The sequence below is a fragment of the Bos grunniens genome, chromosome 10, assembly GCF_055505025.1.
Source record: "Bos grunniens cultivar Pamir isolate PY7600 chromosome 10, Bosgru_T2T1.0, whole genome shotgun sequence".
In the NCBI taxonomy this organism is placed as follows: Eukaryota; Metazoa; Chordata; class Mammalia; order Artiodactyla; family Bovidae; genus Bos; species Bos grunniens.
Genome location: NC_141174.1, coordinates 92,244,038 through 92,263,645, shown reverse-complemented (window position 1 = coordinate 92,263,645; position 19,608 = coordinate 92,244,038). Strand labels below are relative to the sequence as shown.

General features: G+C 41.7%; 1 protein-coding gene across 8 annotated transcripts in view; it reads right to left on the bottom strand.

Annotated features, from left to right (window-relative positions):
• ARSB (arylsulfatase B) overlaps positions 1 to 19,608 on the bottom strand; it is a 181,746-nt gene that overhangs the window by 135,111 nt on the left and 27,027 nt on the right. For all 8 annotated transcript variants that reach the window (XR_015135495.1, XR_015135494.1, XM_086323125.1 and 5 more), the window contains exons 3-4: positions 19,018 to 19,208; positions 11,248 to 11,455 (exon numbers count right to left, since the gene is read on the bottom strand). Coding sequence is in view for 6 of the 8 variants with exons in the window: in XM_086323125.1 (XP_086179251.1) it covers positions 11,248 to 11,455; positions 19,018 to 19,208 (399 nt within the window). In the remaining 2 variants the exon portion in view is untranslated. The remainder of the gene's footprint in view (positions 1 to 11,247; positions 11,456 to 19,017; positions 19,209 to 19,608) is intronic.

The following is a 19,608-nucleotide window of genomic DNA, read 5'->3' as shown; positions in this document are numbered from 1 at the left end:
ACCATAAAGCCAACGTCCTCAGTCCAAACACAGCACTCCGGTCTCCCTCCCGCAACTGCTTCTGCACCGCTGACTAATGTGTGTGCGTCAGTATACATCAGCGTGGTACCAGATCACAGGCTGTTTTGAAAACAGATGTAGCTTTAGGTTTTGTTGGTAGTCTCCACAGCATTGAGTGTCATTTCTAATGTTTAAGTTTTTTGAAGCCCTTTTCCTTTCTTTTTTTTTTTAAACTCTGCACAAATAAGAAAGTGTTTAGGAGTAGAAATGATAAAGGAAAAAAAAATCAGTGTGTACTCGGAGCAGCCATCCTAGGAGAGGCTGATTAGATGTGTCCCATACTGTGAAAGGAAAATAGGAAAGAGATCATAGAAAGTACAGTTGGTTAAGGGTGAAAACCGCCAGAAAGGAACAAACCCGTGGTGCCAATAATCTCTGACATATTTTCTCATTAAGAAAACATAAAAAAGAGCCCCCACGAGGCTAAGGATTGTTCTGTAAGAAGGGAACAAGCCTGGAAGGTAGATTTCTGGGTACAACATTTTGTTGACGCTTGGGACCTAACTGCCAAAGTCAGCAAGGGACGCGATGGGGATTTTTTCAAATATATTATTATTATTGTTTTTAGGCCTGGTGGGGGAAAATCTCATGCTTCGGAAAGCAAAGGATGAGCAGCCTGTCTGAGGCCCAGCACAGCAGGGCTATCTCCCGCAAAGAGCTTCAGCCCTGGTTCCCAGGGCCTCCTTGGAAGAGCACGTCTCCTTAAACTCCTGGGCAAGGAGGAGACACAGCCTCTCCTCTGCTGCCTAAGGAAAACCACACAGCAATCACTGCATCGACACAGAGAGAGAGGAATCTGGCACAGAACGCTGGCAAAGCTAGCCCTGAAGGCCCTAATTCTGGAGCAAATGCCTTGTTTCAATATGTTCCACACACATGCACAGCAGTTACCACCGCCTCGAGGTGAACCCTGCATGTGGATTAAAATGGGGAAGAACTAGTTGGATTCTTCAGTAGCTAAAATTTAGCCACTCTCATTTTTTTGTGTGTTTTCTTAAAACAACTACTACAGAGTCAACCCCCATTACACGCTGGGAGACAGGAGTGTAAACAACACACATCTTTTGTCTGTCAACGGAAAATACTGGGTCCTCCTTTGAAATCTGAATTTTCATCTTCAATCTATAATTAAAGACTGATTTTTAAACAATCCAGATGCAAAACACCTGAAATACACTCTGTTTTCTGCTGTTTCAGAAACTAATAATTCCTAGGCCATTTAGTCCCTTCTTTCATCCTCTGGTTGCCTATTTGCATCTGTAACTGGGATGACCCGACTTTATTTCTGCCCCTCCGCCCTACTGTGAGTGTGGCTCCCACATGATTCTTTCTATGCAGACTCTCCTTGTTGCCTTCATCCCCCAGTTCAGCCTATCCAACCCAATACTGCCCTCACTTCCACAGGGACTTTGGCTTTTAATGAACTTTGTGAGAAATGTACAGTATAAAAAATGGGTCCATTTTAAATGTGATCTTTAAAATGGAGTGCAAAACAAGAGGCAAAAGTAAACCCAAACACATTGGAAAGCTTACAATTCAGTCAATAAATATGCTTATTTCAATTCATATTTTCCATTAATTATAAACTCAGGGAATGGTCACTTCTCACAGAAGTGTGAAAGTAAAGATTATGTTTCTCATGCTAAGAAATTCATAATATCAATAACACAATATTATAGTATATAAGCTGAGTTATGATAAAACATCAAAGATCTGATAAACATAGGGATTAAGAAACATCTTTGCCTTAGACTCTGGGCTTGTGATTCAGTGGTTCATCACAGATTTAGTGGTTTACTTGTCTTACAAAGGTAAGACATCATTCTTGGGGCCTTTGAAATGTATTGACTATTATCTTTGCTCAATAAAATGATGGATAAATCTGTATGCATTACTACCTATTACAAATAAAATCCTAAAGTATCCCAACATGCTTTTAGCATGAACATTAATGTGACAATTCTCAAGAGGTGAAATGGGTTCATGACCTCTGGTGAGGGATAAAATGGTTCTTGTCTCAGAGTTTTGAGCTATGCGCTGTTATCTCCCTCTACGGTACTTGTGTTGAAAGCATTTGCAAAGAGAAAGTCGGTGTGGATCCACTATATCACTTATTCACTTAACAGGTTTTCCTTAGTTTTGTCAGGAATGCAGTTAAGAGTGTGAAGAACTGAGTGAGACTGATTTGCCAGCATCAGATTACTTTGTTCCTGGCACCAAATTTCTATATTATTCACAAGTCTGCCAACTGCTTAAGCACATTAAACTGAAGGAGTTCTCCATTTGTGGGGACCAATTTTGAAGGGAATTCAACATACGAGGGAGAAAGGGACGTAAGATCTAGGAGAATTGGTTACAAATCTTTATTGCTCTATTTAAGACATTAAATCACACATAAGTTTGTGAAAGATCAGATAATAAATGTTGAAAGTTCAGGTTTGGGAATGAGCTCCCCTGTCCAGGCAGACATGTGCAGTGAAAGGATGTGGGCAGGGTTCCTCGATGCTGGTCTTACCACTGTCCATGTCAGGACACTTCTCCACTGTGTGAGGCTGCTCTGAGCGCTACAGATGCCTGGCCTTCAAAAGTGACTTTACCTTCAAGTAACTATGACAACCCGAACCATTACCGCACACTTTCAGATACTGTGGTCGACCCCCTCGCCCCAGTCTCAAAGACTGTGGGTCCATGGCTACAGGGACCACACAGGTGCTCTGGCCGCGGGCTGCACTCTCTCCAGCTCTCTGCAGACGCACCCCATTGCCTGTTAAAGGGGGATGGCCCCATGGAAAGCTGTCACCAGCACTGACAAAAGCTCTGAAAACACAGCTTGACACAATCATCAACTTTCCTAGTATCAGGAGTCAACTGGTTCTAGCTCTCAGTGCATTTCTTGACTCTCTCTCCTTTCCACGCCATCCATTTTCCCTCTGCCTTTATTCAGTCCCTCCTCCTCCTCCTTCTAGCCCCTGCCATAATCTCCCCAAAGGTCTGCTGGTCTCCAACCATCCCCCACAGCGATCCTCAGGTGAAAATCTGATCCTGTTTCAGACCTTTCAAGGCCTCCCACTGCCTTCGCTGCCTTTGCGATTCTCCCCTGCAGGTACACAGGTCTCTTCTGAGCTGACTTGCAGGTCACACTCCCTGTCCTCACGTCTCGCCATCCCTGCCTTGCACTCTAGGCTCCAGCCCCACTGGGCCTCTGACAGACGGCTCTCTCCTCTCTACCCTTGGTCACAGTCCTCTCTCTCAGCTGCTCAATCTCTTCTTCACCTGCACACTGCTTCTCTGGCCAACTCACAGCCAACCTTCCCATCTCAGAACACGTCCCCAGATCGCTAGGCTCCGGTGAGGTCTCTGGGCACTCTTCCATCGCATTGGAAGAGAACATTTGCTTGCCTGCTTCACTACAGTGCAAGATTCCTAAGGGCTGGAACCACATCTTATTCATCTTCCTATCTGCAATGAGAGACCAGGTGAATCAACAAGTGACCGGCCAATCAGAATTTAATAGATAATGAAACTGAGGCCAGAGTCTACACAACTAACTGGCAGGAAAACTGGGACTTGAACTCTGATCATATTCTATCAAAGAGGGATTAGAAGGGTCATCCTTGTATAAAAAGAACAGAATATTATGTTTGTAAGGAGACAAGCAATTTTTGTTAATGCCACTCACTAATAATCACATATTGTAAAAAAGAGTGTCATTAATCTATCAAGGTTGTAATTTATATGCAGTAAAATTACATTTAAAATTTTCTTACTTTTTTCAAGAGTCTGTTTCTAGAAATGGGTGCATTTACCTGAAATGAAAACACCTAGGAGAGGTTGAAATTCAAATCCAGTTGGTTTCTGGCAAATATAGTATATATTACTGCATTTATGTATATTCCTATAAATATATATGTGTAAACATATACTACATACATATATATTCTTCATTAGTTAAATTCCCAGGGTTCGTATAAGTTCCTTTGGATTAAAAGTTCTCAAATTCCTCTGTAAGAACAATTACCTGTATTACTGTTAAAAATGGAGATTCCTGGGCTCAGATCTAGAATCCGTACTAGAGTCTAAGAAACTACTTTTTTAAAAACTGAGGTGAAATTCACATAACATAAAATTAATCACTTTAGTGTGTTGAATCAGTGACATTTAGCACATTCAGTGTTTGGCAGCCATCACCTGAGTAACTACATTTTTAATGAACACTCCAAGGGGGCAAGTGGTCCCCAGATGGCATACTGCACCTTAAGTGCTCCGATGATGACAACAAGGAATGAAAGAGCCTCAGGGGCCTCCTCCAGACTATAAAGAAAGATTTTTAGAAGCGTCCTTAAACATCTAGACCTAAAAAGAAAACATGCCTTGGTCTCTCCCTTTCACTAAATAACATGTGATACACAGAAGCTAGTGTATGTCAGGGTTTTCGATACTATCGGATTCAACAATTACTTGTTTGAACATACCCAGGATTTTTATGCTTGGAAAGAAGAGCAGTGCCCAGTCAAGTAAAGTGAGAAAACTGGAAAAAATGAATCACTGCTCTATACCCAGCCAGAGTCAGGCCTTGTTTCCTTGGGTTTTAATCACATTATTAAATTCCACTTCAGGCAAAGAAATTGTCAATAAACACAGAGAAGTCTCCAGAGGAGGAACTGCAAATTAGGTTTTCCTTATAGTCAAACTCCCTCTAAATATAAGTGGAAATGGTTATTCTGATGTGAGTTAATATAAATACACAATAGCTGCAGAAAGATGTTGTGATCAATTGTTGCTTTCAAGGTTTTAGAATCAGTTTTCCTAGTTTTAATTTATGATCTAGTTGCTCCAGAGTAAGTTCTAATTTTAGCTCATGTTACTCAGGATTAGACTTGTGTGAAGATTCCTGGGATTAATAACTATAAAGCTCAGCTCTGGGAATAGGGGCACAAGTTAAAACAGTATCTTCCTAATAGCTACTAGTGCTGCTTCTCTTAACCAATATTCTGCCAAAATAACATAGACAGATCTAGGAAAGACTGAGGGCAGAAGGAGAAGAGGGCATCAGAGGATGAGATGGCTGGACAACATCACCGCCAACACACATGAACGTGGGCAAACTTCGGGAGATGGTGATGGACAGGGAGGCCTGGTGTGCTGCAGTCCGTGGGGTTGCAAAGAGTCAGACACGACTGGGCAACTGAGCAACACAGACACAGAATGAGATGAATGACATCACACTGCCATGAGTTAGAATGAGAGGAAAACTCATTACAAGGTAAGAAACCAGGTCTGATAGACAATCTATTCAAATGCCAGAGAGAACCCTGGAGAAACGTCCACAAGCTGTGCAGCTAGAGAAGCTGGAATGAAGAAACAAGGGCTGGTCTACCCTGCTTGCCTCATGACACAGAGCCATCTACCTATCTGAAAAGAGGGACGAAGGCAGCCCAGGAGGGGAGGGGACGGTGCTGATTTTGGACATGATCGGAGAATTACTACCTCCCCAACTTTCTATCTGTAGTTAGAGATCACAGCTCCCTAGAACACTGAGCAGAAGAAAGGGCCTGGCAGCAGGGCACACTACCTGGGCAAATGCCCCTCTAATTAAAGCCCTGAAGGTATAGAGACAGGAAGAGTCTGGTGGTGGTGCCGAAGAACCAGGCAGCCCAAAGAGAAAAAAATACCAGTTAGGTCAATCAGGTTCACAAGGGTGTAGAAGACTCAATGCCTGAAAAAGTGAAAGTCACTCAGCCATGTCTGACTCTTTACAACCCCATGGACTATACAGTCCATGGAATTCTCCAGGCCAGAATACAGAAGTGGGTAGCCTTTCCCTTCTCCAGGGGATCTTCCCAACCCAGAGATCGAACCGGGGTCTCCCGCATTGCAGGCAGATTCTTCACCAGCTGAGCCAGAAGAGAAGCTCCCAATGCCTGTAGGCCACTGGAAATAGAGTGAGTCACGTGCAGCAACTTGACCTCAAGTTACAGATCTGAGAAGGAATTAATCAGGGGACAATGACCGGAGGCCCAAGAGACAGCCATGCACTCTAGATCCTCTGCTGCTTATACTCGGAAGAGTACATAGCTGGTAATCACTCACTATAGAAATGAAGGTTTTAGAAAAGCTCTATTCAGAAAGATTCAGGAAAAGCATGGGTCTATGAATAGAAGTGTAGAAAGCTAAAAAGTAGAAATCAGGGACAAGAGGATGAGGCGGAAGGAAACTGATGACATGGAAAAGCACAACTGATTACATTTAACAGGTATTGGCCTCAAGTTGATCTGGGTTTGAATTCTTCTCTTCCATTTCTAAGATGTGTGGCTCTTAGTCCATTTGGGTGCAAACAAAATACCACGGACCTGGTGGCTTAAAAGAAAACAGAAATGTATTTCTCACAGTTCTGGAAGTTGGAAGTCCAAGATCAAGGTGCCAGGAGAGTCACGTTCTGGTGAGACTCCTCTCGTTCCAGAGTCAACACCATCTCACTGTGTCCTCAGGTGGAGGAAGATGCTACTGATCTCTCTGGTGCCTCCTTTAAAAAAACACTAATCCCACGCATAAGGTGTCCTTCTTCACAACCTAATTACCTCCCAAAGGCCCCACCTTCCAACACCATCATATATGAATTTGAGGTGAATACAAACATTCAGACCATAGCATTAGTCTTGGGCAAATCACTTAACTAAGTCTAACTTTTGGTTTCTTCATTTATAAAATAGGAATAAAGAAACTTATTTCACAAGGCTGCTTTGAGCTTTAATGCGCAACAGTGAGAAATTACAGGCGAAACCCAAGGACAGCCTGGGCATGCAGGAAATATTTAAAAAACAGTAGTCATTATTATTACTAACAAGCTTAGAAGGAAAAAGAACTGAATGAGCAAAAGAAAGGATTGCAAAGACACTAAAACCACAATTAATAATAATCTCCACCGAAGATATTAAAGAGCTGAATTTAAACTGCAGAAATGTCCAACTGGTAATGCAGAAGAGCTCCAGAAGACTGAGAAAAGATGAAAAACTAAGGCTGATGAAAGAAAAGCTGAGTCAGTAATTCAACTTACTAATTAAAGACATTTTTGAGAAACAAATCAAGCAGAACAAAAGCAATAAGCTAAAATAGGAACAAGGAAGACTTCCTGAAGTGAAAAATAATCTCAACATTCAGATCAAAGGGCTCATTGTATTTCAGGCAAAATTAATGTTAAACTATTTTAAAGACCCACTCCCCTTAGATATAATTAAGCAAAAATGTAAACTATGGAGATCATTTTTCTAAGCCTTCTAAAAAGGTTCCAGGGACCAGAAGGATCTTTCAATCTGTAAAGTGTTCCAGAACATAGAAAAATATGGAAAAAATCCAACTTATATCATGATATGTGTATAAGCAATACAACAAAACCCGACAGAGAGAAAAGAAACCTCCTACTTCATTTTCACTTTTAAATTTATGCAAATATTCTAAATAAAACCATAGCAAACTGTAATTAGTAGTGTAATGAAAATACATGCATACTATAAAGTTGGATTTACCCAACAGGTAATCCAAGTCTTTGCCCTAACCAGTGTTGCCAAAGAGGCTGAAGTTGACACTTTCTGTGAAGACCTACAACAACTTCTAGAACTAATACCAAAAAAGATGTCCTTTTCATCCTAGGGGATTGGAATGCAAAAGTAGGAAGTCAAGAGATAGAGTAACAGGCAAGTTTGGCCTTGGGGTACAAGATGAAGCAGAGCAAAGGCTAACAGCATTTTGCCAAGAGACTGGTCATAGCAAAAACCCTTTTCCAACAACCCAAGAGATGACTCTAGGCAAGGACATCACCAGATGGTCAACACTGAAATCAGATTGATTATGTTCTTTGCAGCCAAAGATGAAGAAGCTCTATACAGTCAGTAAATTTAAGACCCAGATCTGACTGTGGTTCAGATCGTGAGCTCCTTACTGCAAAATTCAGGTTTAATTGAAGAAAGTAGGGAAAACCACTAGGCCATTCAGGTGTGAAGTGAGTCACTTGGTTGTGTCCAACTCTTTGCAATCCCATAGACTATACAGTCCATGGAATTCTCCAGGCCAGAATATGGAGTGAGTAGCCTATCCCTTCTACAGGGCATCTTCCCAACCCAGGAATCAAATAAGGGTCTCCTGCATTGCAGAGGGATTCTTTATGACCTAAATCAAATCCTTTATGATCATACAGTGGAGGTGATGAATAGACTCAATGAGTAGATCTGAAAGAGTGCCTGAAGAACTTTGGATGGAGGTTCATAACACTGTACAAGAGGCAGTGACCAAAACCATTCCAAAGAAAAAGAAACTCAAGAAGGCAAAGTGGTGGTCTGAGGAGGCTTTACAAATAGCTAAGGAAAGAAGAAAAGCAAAAGGCAAGGGAGGAAGGGAAAGATATACCCAATTGAATGCAGAGTTCCAGAGAATAGTAAGGAGAGATAAGAAGTCCTTCTGAAATGAACTATATTAAAAAAAAAAAAAATAGAGGAAAACAATAGAATTGGAAAGACTAGAGACCTCTTCAAGAAAACAAGATATCAAGGGAACATTTAATGCAAGGACAGGCATGATAAAGGACAGAAACAGTAAGGATCTAACAGAAGCAAAAGAAATTAAGAAGTGGCAAGAATAAATAGAAGAATTATACAAAAAAGGTCTTAATGACCTGGATAACCATAATGGTGTGGTCACTCACCTAAAGCCAGACATCCTGGAGTGTGAAGTCAAGTGGGCCTTAGGAAGCATCACTACAAACAAAGATAGTGGAGGTGATGGAATTCCAGCTGAGCTATTTAAAATCCTAAAAGATAATGCTGTTAAAGTGCTGCACTCAATATGCCAGCAAATTTGGAAAATTCAGCAGTGGCCATAGGACTGGAAAAGGTCATTTTCCATTACAATCTCAAAGAAGTGCAATGCCAAAGAATGTTCAAATTATTGTACAATTGTGCTCATTTCATGTGCTAGTGAGGTTATGCTCAAAGTCCTTCAAGCTAGGCTTCAGCAGGATGTGAACTGAGAACTTTCAAATGTGCAAACCGGATTTATAAAAGGCAGAAGAACCAGAGATCAAATTGCCAACATTCACTGGATCATGGAGAAAGCAAAGGAATTTCAGAAAAACATCTGCTTCATTGACTATACTAAAGTCTTTGACTGTGTGGAGCACAACACACTGGAAAATTCTTAAATAGATGGGTATTCCAGACCACCTTACCTGTCTCCTCAGAAATGTGTATGCAGGTCAAGAAGCAACAGTTAGAACCAGATATGGAATAAATGACTGGTTCAAAACTGGGAAAGGAGTACAACAAGATTGTATACTGTCACCCTGCTTATTTAACTTATATACAGAGTACATAATGCGAAATGCCAGGCTGGATGAAGCAAAGCTGGAATCAAGATTGCCGGGAAAAATATCAATAACCTCAGATATGCAGATGATACACTCTAATGGCAGAAGGTGAAGAAGAACTAAGGATCTTCTTGATGAGGGTGAAAGAGGAGAGTGAAAAATCTGGCTTAAAACTCAGCATTCAAAAAACTAAGATCATGGGATCTGGTCCCATCACTTCATGGCAAGTAGATGGGGGGAAAGATGGAATCTGTGGCAGATTTTATTTTCTTGGGCTCCAAAATCACTGCAGATGGTGACTGAAGCCATGAAGTTAAAAGACACTTGCTCCTTGGAAGAAAAGCTATCACAAACCTACAGCATAATAAAAAGCAGAGACATCACTTTGCTGACAAAGGTCCATATAGTCAAAGCTGTGGTTTTTTCAGTAGTCATATAGGGATGCAAGAGTTGGACCACAAAGAAGGCTGAGTGCCAACGAATTGATGCTTTTGAACTGTGGTGTTGGAGAAGACTCTTGAGAGTCCCTTGGACTGCAAGGAGATCAAACCAGTCAATCCTAAAGGAAATCAACACTGAATATTCATTGGAAGGACTGATGTGAGGCTGAAGCTCCAATACTTTGGCCACCAATGTGAAGAGCTGACCCATTGGAAAAGACCTTGATGCTGGGAAAGACTGAAGGCAAAAGGAGAAGGAGGTGACAGAGGATGAGATGGATTGATAGCATCACTGACTCCATGGACATGAATGTGAGCAAACTCAGGGAGATAATAGAAGACAGAGAAGGCTGGCACGCTGCAGTCCATGGGGTCACAAACAGTCAGACATGACTGAGCGACTGAACAAGGAGTCTAATGAGAAGAGGGGAAAAACACATACTTAATAGATGAGGAATCAGAATGACCTTGCCATAATGAAAACTGTTGTAAAAAATTTTCTTTCTCCATTTTGTTTTTTCTGTAGTCAACATGTATAACTTTATTGTCAGAAAATTTTAATATTAAAAAATCTATAGAGTTCCTTGGACTGCAAGGAGATCCAACCAGTCCATTCTGAAGGAGATCAGCCTTGGGATTTCTTTGGAAGGAATGATGCTAAAGGTGAAACTCCAGTACTTTGGTCACCTCATGAGAAGAGTTGACTCATTGGAAAAGACTCTGATGCTGGGAGGGATTGGGGGCAAGAGGAGAAGGGGACGACAGAGGATGAGTTGGCTGGATGGCATCACTGACTCAATGGACGTGAGTCTGAGTGAACTCCGGGAGTTGGTGATGGACAGGGAGGCCTGGCATGCTGCGATTCATGGGGTCGCAAAGAGTCGGACATGACTGAGCGACTGATCTGATTTGATCTGATACTTGGAGACTTTAGCCCAAATTTAAATAGCTCCATTTAAGTGTTTTCATAATGTCACAAATCTTAATAATGTCACAATCTATCGTGGCACTGACATAGGGACCCCCGAGCCAGCAGAAGTCCTCTTCATAAAGGATGCCTGGTTCGTACAGACTGCTGGGAAAAAGTCACTCTAGGGACTCACTGCCCAGCTGCCCTGCATAGGAAGGATATCCACTCACATTTACCCAGTTACTGCTTGTTTTCAAGTAAACTCTAAGAACTGTTTGATATCTGAAGGGAGAGGGAAGAAGGCTCATAATTCTTTTTTCCTTAGACACATTTTTCTATCCATTATTACCATGTCTCCACTCTTGCAAGTAGCATTTATTTTAATAAGGAACTGCTAAATGTTCCAATTTATCTTCATTCCATTTATCGAATACCACGTCCTAAGCTTTGCCAAGAGATGATTTTCCTATTGACAGACTTACCTGTGGAGAAGATGAACACCGTGTTGTTCCAGAGCCCGCGTCTTTCTAAGGCCGCGGTGACATTTCCCACTGCTTCATCCATAACGGACGCCATTCCTGCGTAGTAGCGCCTATTCCTATCTTGGATAAAGTCATAGGGCTTCAGGTATTCCTCGGGGACCTGAAGGGGCTCGTGGACAGACTGGAGAGCAAGGTAGAGAAACAGAGGCTGGAAAGAGAATTTGTACCAATCAGTTAGGTGGGCTTGGAAGCATGAAATATACAGAGAGAAGTTAATTGGTTAAAAAAGTAATATTCAGACAACCCACAAACCGGGTTGAAAATATCTGTACATCATATATCTGATCAGGGATACGTATCCAGAACATATTAAGAGTTCTTACAACTTGATAACAGAACTCGATTAACTCAATTACAAAAATGGGCAAAGAATTTGAATAGATATTTCTCCAAAGAAGACATACAAACAGCCAAAATGAAAAGATGCTCAACATCATTAGTCATCAGGGAAATACAAAAAAAAAAAACCACACTGAGATACTACTTTACACCCACTGAAGAAAAGAAAGAAAGCTAGTCACTCAGTTGTGTCCAACTCTTTGTGACCCCATGGGCTCTAGCCCACCACGCTCCTCTGTCCATGGAATTCTCCAGGCAAGAATACTGGAGTGGGTTGCCATTTCCTACACTCACTAGGATGGTTTTAATTTCAAAACTGGGAAATAAGAAGTGTGAGTGAGGATGCAGAAAAATTAAAACTCTTATTCACCGCTGATGGGAATGTAAAATGGTATAGCCAGTTTGAAAAACAACTTGGCAGTTCCTGAAGTTGTTAAACATAGAGTTACCATATGAGCCAGCAATTTCCCTAGAGAAACAAAAGCATATATGTACACGAAAACTTGTACACGGATGGTCACAGTGGCATTATTCATAATAGGCCAAAAGTGGAAGCAAAATGTCTGCCAATTAATGAATGGATTAACAAAATGTGGTATATTTTCAGCAATATACAGCAATTAAAGGAATATGATGCAGGCATAAAAAGGAATGAAGTAAGGACACATCCTATAACACAGATGTCACTTGAAAACATTAAGTGAAGGAAACCAATTGCAAAGATCACATTTATATGGTTTCACTCATATAAAATGTCCAGAATAGGCAAATCTATGGAGATAGAAAATAGATTAGTGGTTGCTTGAAGTAGTCTGGATTTCTGAGGGAGAGGAGTGATGAGTGATGGCTGACAGGTACAAGACTTCTTCCAGGAGCAGTGAAAATGTTCAAAACTTAGATTGTGGTAATGGTTGCACAACTGTGAGTTTATTATTGAATTGTGCACTTTAAATGGGTGAATTTTATGAAAAAGCTTGAGTTCTAAAATTGCCTAGAAAGCTCTGATTCAAACAAATGGAAATAATAATACCAACAATTCTGTCTCACGTAGTACTCAAAAACCACCTTGTTACAGCCATTTTACAGGTAAGTTAACTGAGAAGGCAATGGCACCCCACTCCAGTACTCTTGCCTGGAAAATCCCATGGACGGAGGATCCTGGTGGGCTGCAGTCCATGGGGTCGCTAAGAGTCGGACACGACTGAGCGACTTCACTTTCACTTTTCACTCTCATGCATTGGAGAAGGCAATGGCAACCCACTCCAGCGTTCTTGCCTGGAGAATCCCAGGGACGGGGGAGCCTGGTGGGCTGCCATCTATGGGGTCACACAGAGTCGGACACGACTGAAGCGACTTAGCAGTAGCAGCAGCAGTAACTGAGGCTTAGATAAGCTTTATGGCTTGCACAAATTCATATTAATTGCAAAGCAATTTCCTATCAGAAACTCCAGTATTACTGTGTGGATATGTCCCAATAGATGGGTTAGCTTTCTGCTTTAGCTGAAAAATAAGTGACCACCTTTTAGGAGAGGTTTAAGCATTGTCTATATTTTCATAAGAAAACAAGTGAACCGTGAGGCCAATTTAATTCCTGGAAACTGAGGGGGGTGATACACTGATTCTATTTTACCTCTGACATCAATTTACAGAATTTAACATTAGCAGTATTCTGGGTTAGCCTCTTCCTTTTAATGAGTCTTTCTGAAGGTATTCTTTTCACCATGCTTCTATAGAATTCTTTAATGAAAACACTCAGGGAGACAACTGGCTCGACCCAAGAAAAAAAACATAATTCTGTTGATATACTTGAGACTTTTAAATCTCATAAAGAATGGGGGAATATTAGAACACAGACTGGAAGGTTGGCTCATATTTCATTCATTACTGTTGAAAAAAATGTTTCAAATTATATATTATACATCCTTGTGATACCGTAATGGGTATACATACATAGAACTCAAATAGACACCCAAGAGAGTATTTTCAGTTCACCTCTTTGGAACTTAGAAATACCTTTTCCCCCAAATCAAAACATTCAAAGTGACTGTTCAATAAGAGGCAGGTGATGGAATGACAACCGTGATAAGGAGACCCTAGGTTTCATGTGTACATTATTTCCATGAGAAGACATTCCAAATTCCAGCCCTCAAAAGGCAACACTAACAGCTTTGACACGGCTTTAGCTCCGCCTCTACTGCCCCTCAACACACACACTCTCATCCAGCCACACAAGTCCCACCCCAACTCCGTGCTCCTCCAGACCATGGGGAAGGGAATCCCAGCAGATGCTCTGCCCAGCTGGGGAGGAAGGGCCCTGGGCTAAGATGTCTGGAGAGGAAAGAATGAGCAGGGACCCCTGTGACTTGGCAGTGCAGTTACGGTCTGAGTCGTCAGCACAAGACCAAGCACCAGCCAAGGTCTGGATGGGGAAGGATTAAAAACTGGAAGGCTACAACAATTTGCAACACACATCAAGTTTTTAAGAGCCAGGAAATGTCACACTAAAAACCTGTTTTGTTTTGTTTTTCTTGAAAAATCAGAACCTCTGATAACTCCAGGCCCACACTCCATCTGACAACAAATAGCTGGAGTATGGGAAACAGAGATCCCACCCACAAGGGCCCTCCAACTCTCCAGTCTCTCCACTGTGCTTCACTTTCTTAGGGTAGCAGCCTGGCCCTTGTTTGTGACTCTGATCTGGATTCTCTGCAGTGGGCAGGAGTAGAAAAATTATGGAGGGAGCCCAATGTTTCAGGAGAAAACATGCTTGCCCACATCATTTTGGTCAGTATGGCAGTACCCTTGGTGAAGGAGAGAAAGGGGAAGGAGGGCAGGTCATTTCCAACTGGAAAGTGATCCCTGGCGGTGACAGCTGGAGGGGCTGGTGGAAGAGAGTTCTCATAACCACACCAGGGAAAAAAACAATGATTCTGGGACCACCATTTAAGGGTCTTATAAACAGCTAGAATGGAAATCATTCTACTCACTTGGTTAAATGTAGCAAAAAATTACCTAAAATCTTTCCCATAATTATTCCTTAGTGGCTAAAGACATGGCCACTGCTCTTGAGGGATTAAAATGATGAAACTACAACTATTTCCCCATTTTTCCAGGGGTCAGGCTCCTGTTAGTTCAAACAGAAGAGACAAATCTGAGACAAAAAAGTGAAAACAACCCCTGGGAGATGCAGTCTGCCTTGGCCTGTGATTGTTATAGGCCCTGTAAAGCCCCCCATTACCTACCAACTGCACTTCCCAGGGGGTGCAGTGGTAAAGAATCTGCCTGCCTATCCGGGAGACACAAGAGATGAGGGTTTGATCCTCATCCAAGATCCCCTGGAGTAGGAAATGGCAACCCATTCCAGTGTTGGAAAATTCCATGGACAGAGGAGCCTGGTGGGTTACAGTCCATGGGGTCACAAAGATAGGATACGATTGGGCGACTGAACATGCACGCATCACACACACACATACACACAATACACACTTGTCAGCTAGATCTTCTTAACTAATGAGTAAAGATAAAGGTGGTCCTTGAACAAAAGAAGTTGTCTTTTCCCCATTTCATCAGCAGTGATCTAGGACCATTCAGTGTGTTGGCAAGCAGCCTTGCACACATCACTATGTCTCTGGGTCATCAGGAGGCAGAATGATAAACAGGGTAGCCCATTTAATGAGGAGAGGCCCAAGGGACCACAGTTTAGAGTATTTCCATCCAATATTGCATGGGCTCCCCTGGTGGCTCAGTGGTAAAGAATCTGTACCCTTTTCGGTCGGGTTTGGTATCCTAAATGTGAATCATCACCCGATGTTTAGGTATTAAGTGACAGTACTCACTCCAGTACTCTTGCCTGGAAAATCCCATGGATGGAGGAGCCTGGTAGACTGCAGTCCATGGGGTCAGTAAGAGTTGGACTCGACTGAGTGACTTCACTTTCACTTTTCACTTTCATGCTTTGGAGAAGGCAATGGCAACCCACTCCAGTGTTCTTGCCTGGAGAATCCCAGGGACAGGGGAGCCTGGTGGGCTGCCGTCTCTGGGGTCGCACAGAGTCGGACACGACTGAAGCGACTTAGCAGCAGCAGCAGCAGCATGACATTATTGCCTAAAGTTATTAGCATATTAAAATGGTGCTAAGGATTCATTTCTGTTTCTCATTATGCTAATTTCAGTGAGGAAGAAAGCCTTATTTTCATTTCTTTAGTATATTTTTCTAATTTAAAGTATCACTTTTAAAAAGCATATGATACGTTTTTAAAGTGTTATTCTTTGACTTTCAAATTAAGACATTTCCTCCCAAACTGTGGCAGGAAAAAGTGAGTGTCTACCACTAGAAATTCACGTTTGCTTTAAGAAACTGCTAGTAGATGAGGTGTGTGAGAAAACATTTTATTCTGCAAAGTTTGGGGGGGCTATTTTTAACAAAATGATATTTTGTGAATGTGTTACTTTCACGTTGTAGTGTTAGTACTAAGGGAATTATCCTGCAGGGGAAAAAAAAATGGCATTCGCTCTCAGCACTGTGCAATGGTTATTAGCAATTTCTCCCTGATTCCAACACCATGTTTCTGTTATAAAATAGCTCCAGATGCTCTTTCCCCCTCAAGGGCTCTTTAAAATAGACACATTTTTAAGTCAGCTTGTGGACACTTTGTATTTCTTTAACGATTTCCATCTTAGAGCAAGTTGTCCATGTTGCAGTCTGTAGATAGCACAGAGAAATTAGCACAGGATTAGATTCAATGTTGGAATAAAAGGATGAAAATCCTGGAACTGGTGGGCTGCATCCTTTTGTCGAGAGTGGAAAATGTAAACACCTGCATTTTACGTCTTAAACTTTTGGGGGCTACTACTCAGCTATTGATTATTTCATTCCTTTGTTTCTGCGCTTCACACTTGACTCTGAGGATCCCCAAAAGGCTGGATACTGCTTCAGAATATTTCAGTCATTGTAGGAAAAGGACCACCTCTCACCTGGCAATTTCCATAATGCTGCCATAAGCAGCAGCGGACTCATCACACACCAGTTTGCATGGCTCGTGAGCTCTCAGCACCTCTAGTCTCCCTCTGCTCCTGCGCCTTCGCCCACGGCACCAGTTAAGACAGCCCACCCACCAGGAACGCTTTCAGCCCAGGTGCTTCCTCTTGTCTGCTTACTGTTATGGGCACTGGGAGAGAACACTCTATTGTTCCTTCATGGGAACTAATTTTTACTGTAGGCATATTGTAGTTGTTACACCATTAAAGTAGCGACATACTGTGAACCTGTAGAAGGCAGCTGGCTTCTGCCTGCCCCTCTGTGCTTGGGGGCAATCAACAGAGACGTCATGGCAGAACCACTGATGGGAGCTGGGGGTGGAGGGAAAGTAAGTAACTGATAGGCTCCCACCCCAGCCTAGTAAATCACAGTATTTGGAACTGTGGTACTTCCAAGCCTTCCAGAGGATCCCAGCACACTGTTAAACCACTGTATGTTGGAACCATCAGGCTGAATCACACTGGGGCTCGTCACCTCTGGTCTGGAATCTGAACTGTGAACCTCAGATGGTTGTTAGTGCTCTGAGCTCTCGAGTTAAACACCATGGTTTTAAGTTCTAACTCTGTGACCCTGAACAAGTTCCCTCACTTCTCGAAGCCAGTTGGCTTATCTGTAAAATAATGCCCCACCTCAAGCCTCAAAAGACAAGGACCACAGTTCCCTCAAGACTTTAGCTCATTCTTTCAATCTTCAACCGTATATACAACATGCCAAGCATACCAAAGAAAACTAAGAACTGAAGCCAATTATCTAGCAGTTATCTTTCCAACTATCTGAATATTGGTATAGACCTAGAGTTTAAATATGCATATGTCTACATGTTTGAGAGAATGTTCCATTTCTTCCATCATCCACAGGAAGCATGGCCACTCCAAGTGGTCAGAATGAAAGAATAATAAAAAAACTCAAAAGTGGGGCAAGGCTGAGGACAGATATCAAGAAAGATACTCGATAGTGAGCTAGAGGAGACAAAGACAGAGCCAGGAAGAAAACAAGGCCAGAAAGGGAGTCAGCAGCCAGGTGCCAAGACTGAACAGGTAAACAAACTGTGGTCCATACTGAGAACCTTCAGTAACCGCCAAAGAGGCAAAGTGCAGGCAATCAGAAAACCCAGATAACAGTACACATTTTGTAATCTACTGCGTGAAGTTCTAATTTTGAGGGCATGTTAATACAGTTCTTAATTAAACCGTATTTTGAGCCTAACATCTGACAACACAAGCATCTGACCCAACTTTAAAGGCATTTATAAACTAAATCTAGAGAATTCAGCTTAAACTTCACCTCAGGAGGTTAACTTTAGTTTGACAAAAAGAAAAAATGTTAAGGCTAGTCAGACTCTTTTCTCTTTTTCCCTGTAAGTAAATCAAAAGATTTAAGCACATGACATATACAAATAGCTTCAGTATGGTCAATGTGGAAAACAGGCTCATTCGTGTACCCTGTTTCTAGATTAGAAGACTCAATATTGTTAATGTGTCTGTTATCCTCAAGTTGGTCTACTGATTCAATGAGATCCAAACCCAAGCAGACCCCTCTTTTTTCTTGGTAGAAACTGGCCACCTCATTCTAAAACTAACAAGGGGATACAGAATATCTAGAATAGCCAAGATAATTCTTGGGGGGTTGGGAAATACAAAGGTAGGCAACTTGCCCTGAATCTAAAGTTTGTGGGTCTCTAACAGAAATTCTGTCATAATAACACCTCATTTTGCACATAAGCCTATCTTTTTAAAAATAAAGTCAACTTTATTTTTAAAAATAAAGTCAACTCAGGCACATAGCACACTAAAACAGTAAAACTCTATTGGTACCAAAACACTATACTCACAGCATTCCTCAAAGTGTGATCTGGGGACCACTTGCAACAGAATCACTCTTAAAGAGCTTCTTTAAAATATTGACAGATTTTTCCCCAGACCTAATGAATCAGACTTTTAGAAGTGAGCTCCAGGAATTTGTATTTCTAACAAGCTTCCCAGGCTGATACTAATGTACTCTAACATTTGAAAGTGGAAAAAAAAAAAAAAAAAAGTCAAAGTCAGTCGCACACTCAGGTCCAACTCTTTGCGATCCCATGGACTGTAGCCTGCTCTGCTTCTCTGTCCATGGAATTCTCCAGGCAAGAAAACTGGAGTGGGTTGCCATTTCCTTTTCCAGGGGATCTTTCAGACCCGGTGATTGTGCCTGGGTCTCCTGCATTGCAGGCATGTTCTTTACCAACCTAGAACTTATTAGATTGTTTCCTAAAAGACAGGGGCCTCTTCCTATGCTCACCTGAGCAGAGATGCTATCTTCACGTGACTTTGAAATCAAAAAGAAGCAAGATTTACCTTCTCTGGTGGGTGGTTGGTTATGAGGGTTGTAGCCCTTTCAGTAAATACGTTTGTTGAATACATATTTTTATATCCTGTTGCAACTTCTTCACCATCTCGGAAATCAAGAGCACATCGTGTGACATTCAGAGCGTCAATTAAGGTGCAGCGCTCATGGGAGTAGTAATCTTCACTGCCTAGAAGATATCCTACGACGGAGATGGGAGATGGAAGTAGTCAGCATAGCATAAAACTCGTTAAACAAATGGAGCCTTCAGCATTTAATTGCCTAATGCAATTGATTACCCATGACAAGGCTAATCAAACGACAAGGCTAATCAGAGCACCGTTTTTAACATCTCTATATTTGCCAGCATAAGGCATTAAAATGTTATTGTAAAAAAATCAAAAGCCATCCTTCAATCTTTAGAACGTAAGCTCTATTGTGTAACTCTCAAAGTGAGTGATTGCAAGTAAATATGGTTTTAAAAATCAGAGGTAACATTCAGCAAAGGTGATGACATCTTAATCATTTAAAGCTATCTAACGGCTAAACTAGCATGCGGTTAATGTGATTTGTTACAAGTTTTTACTCTGAGGTGATCACGT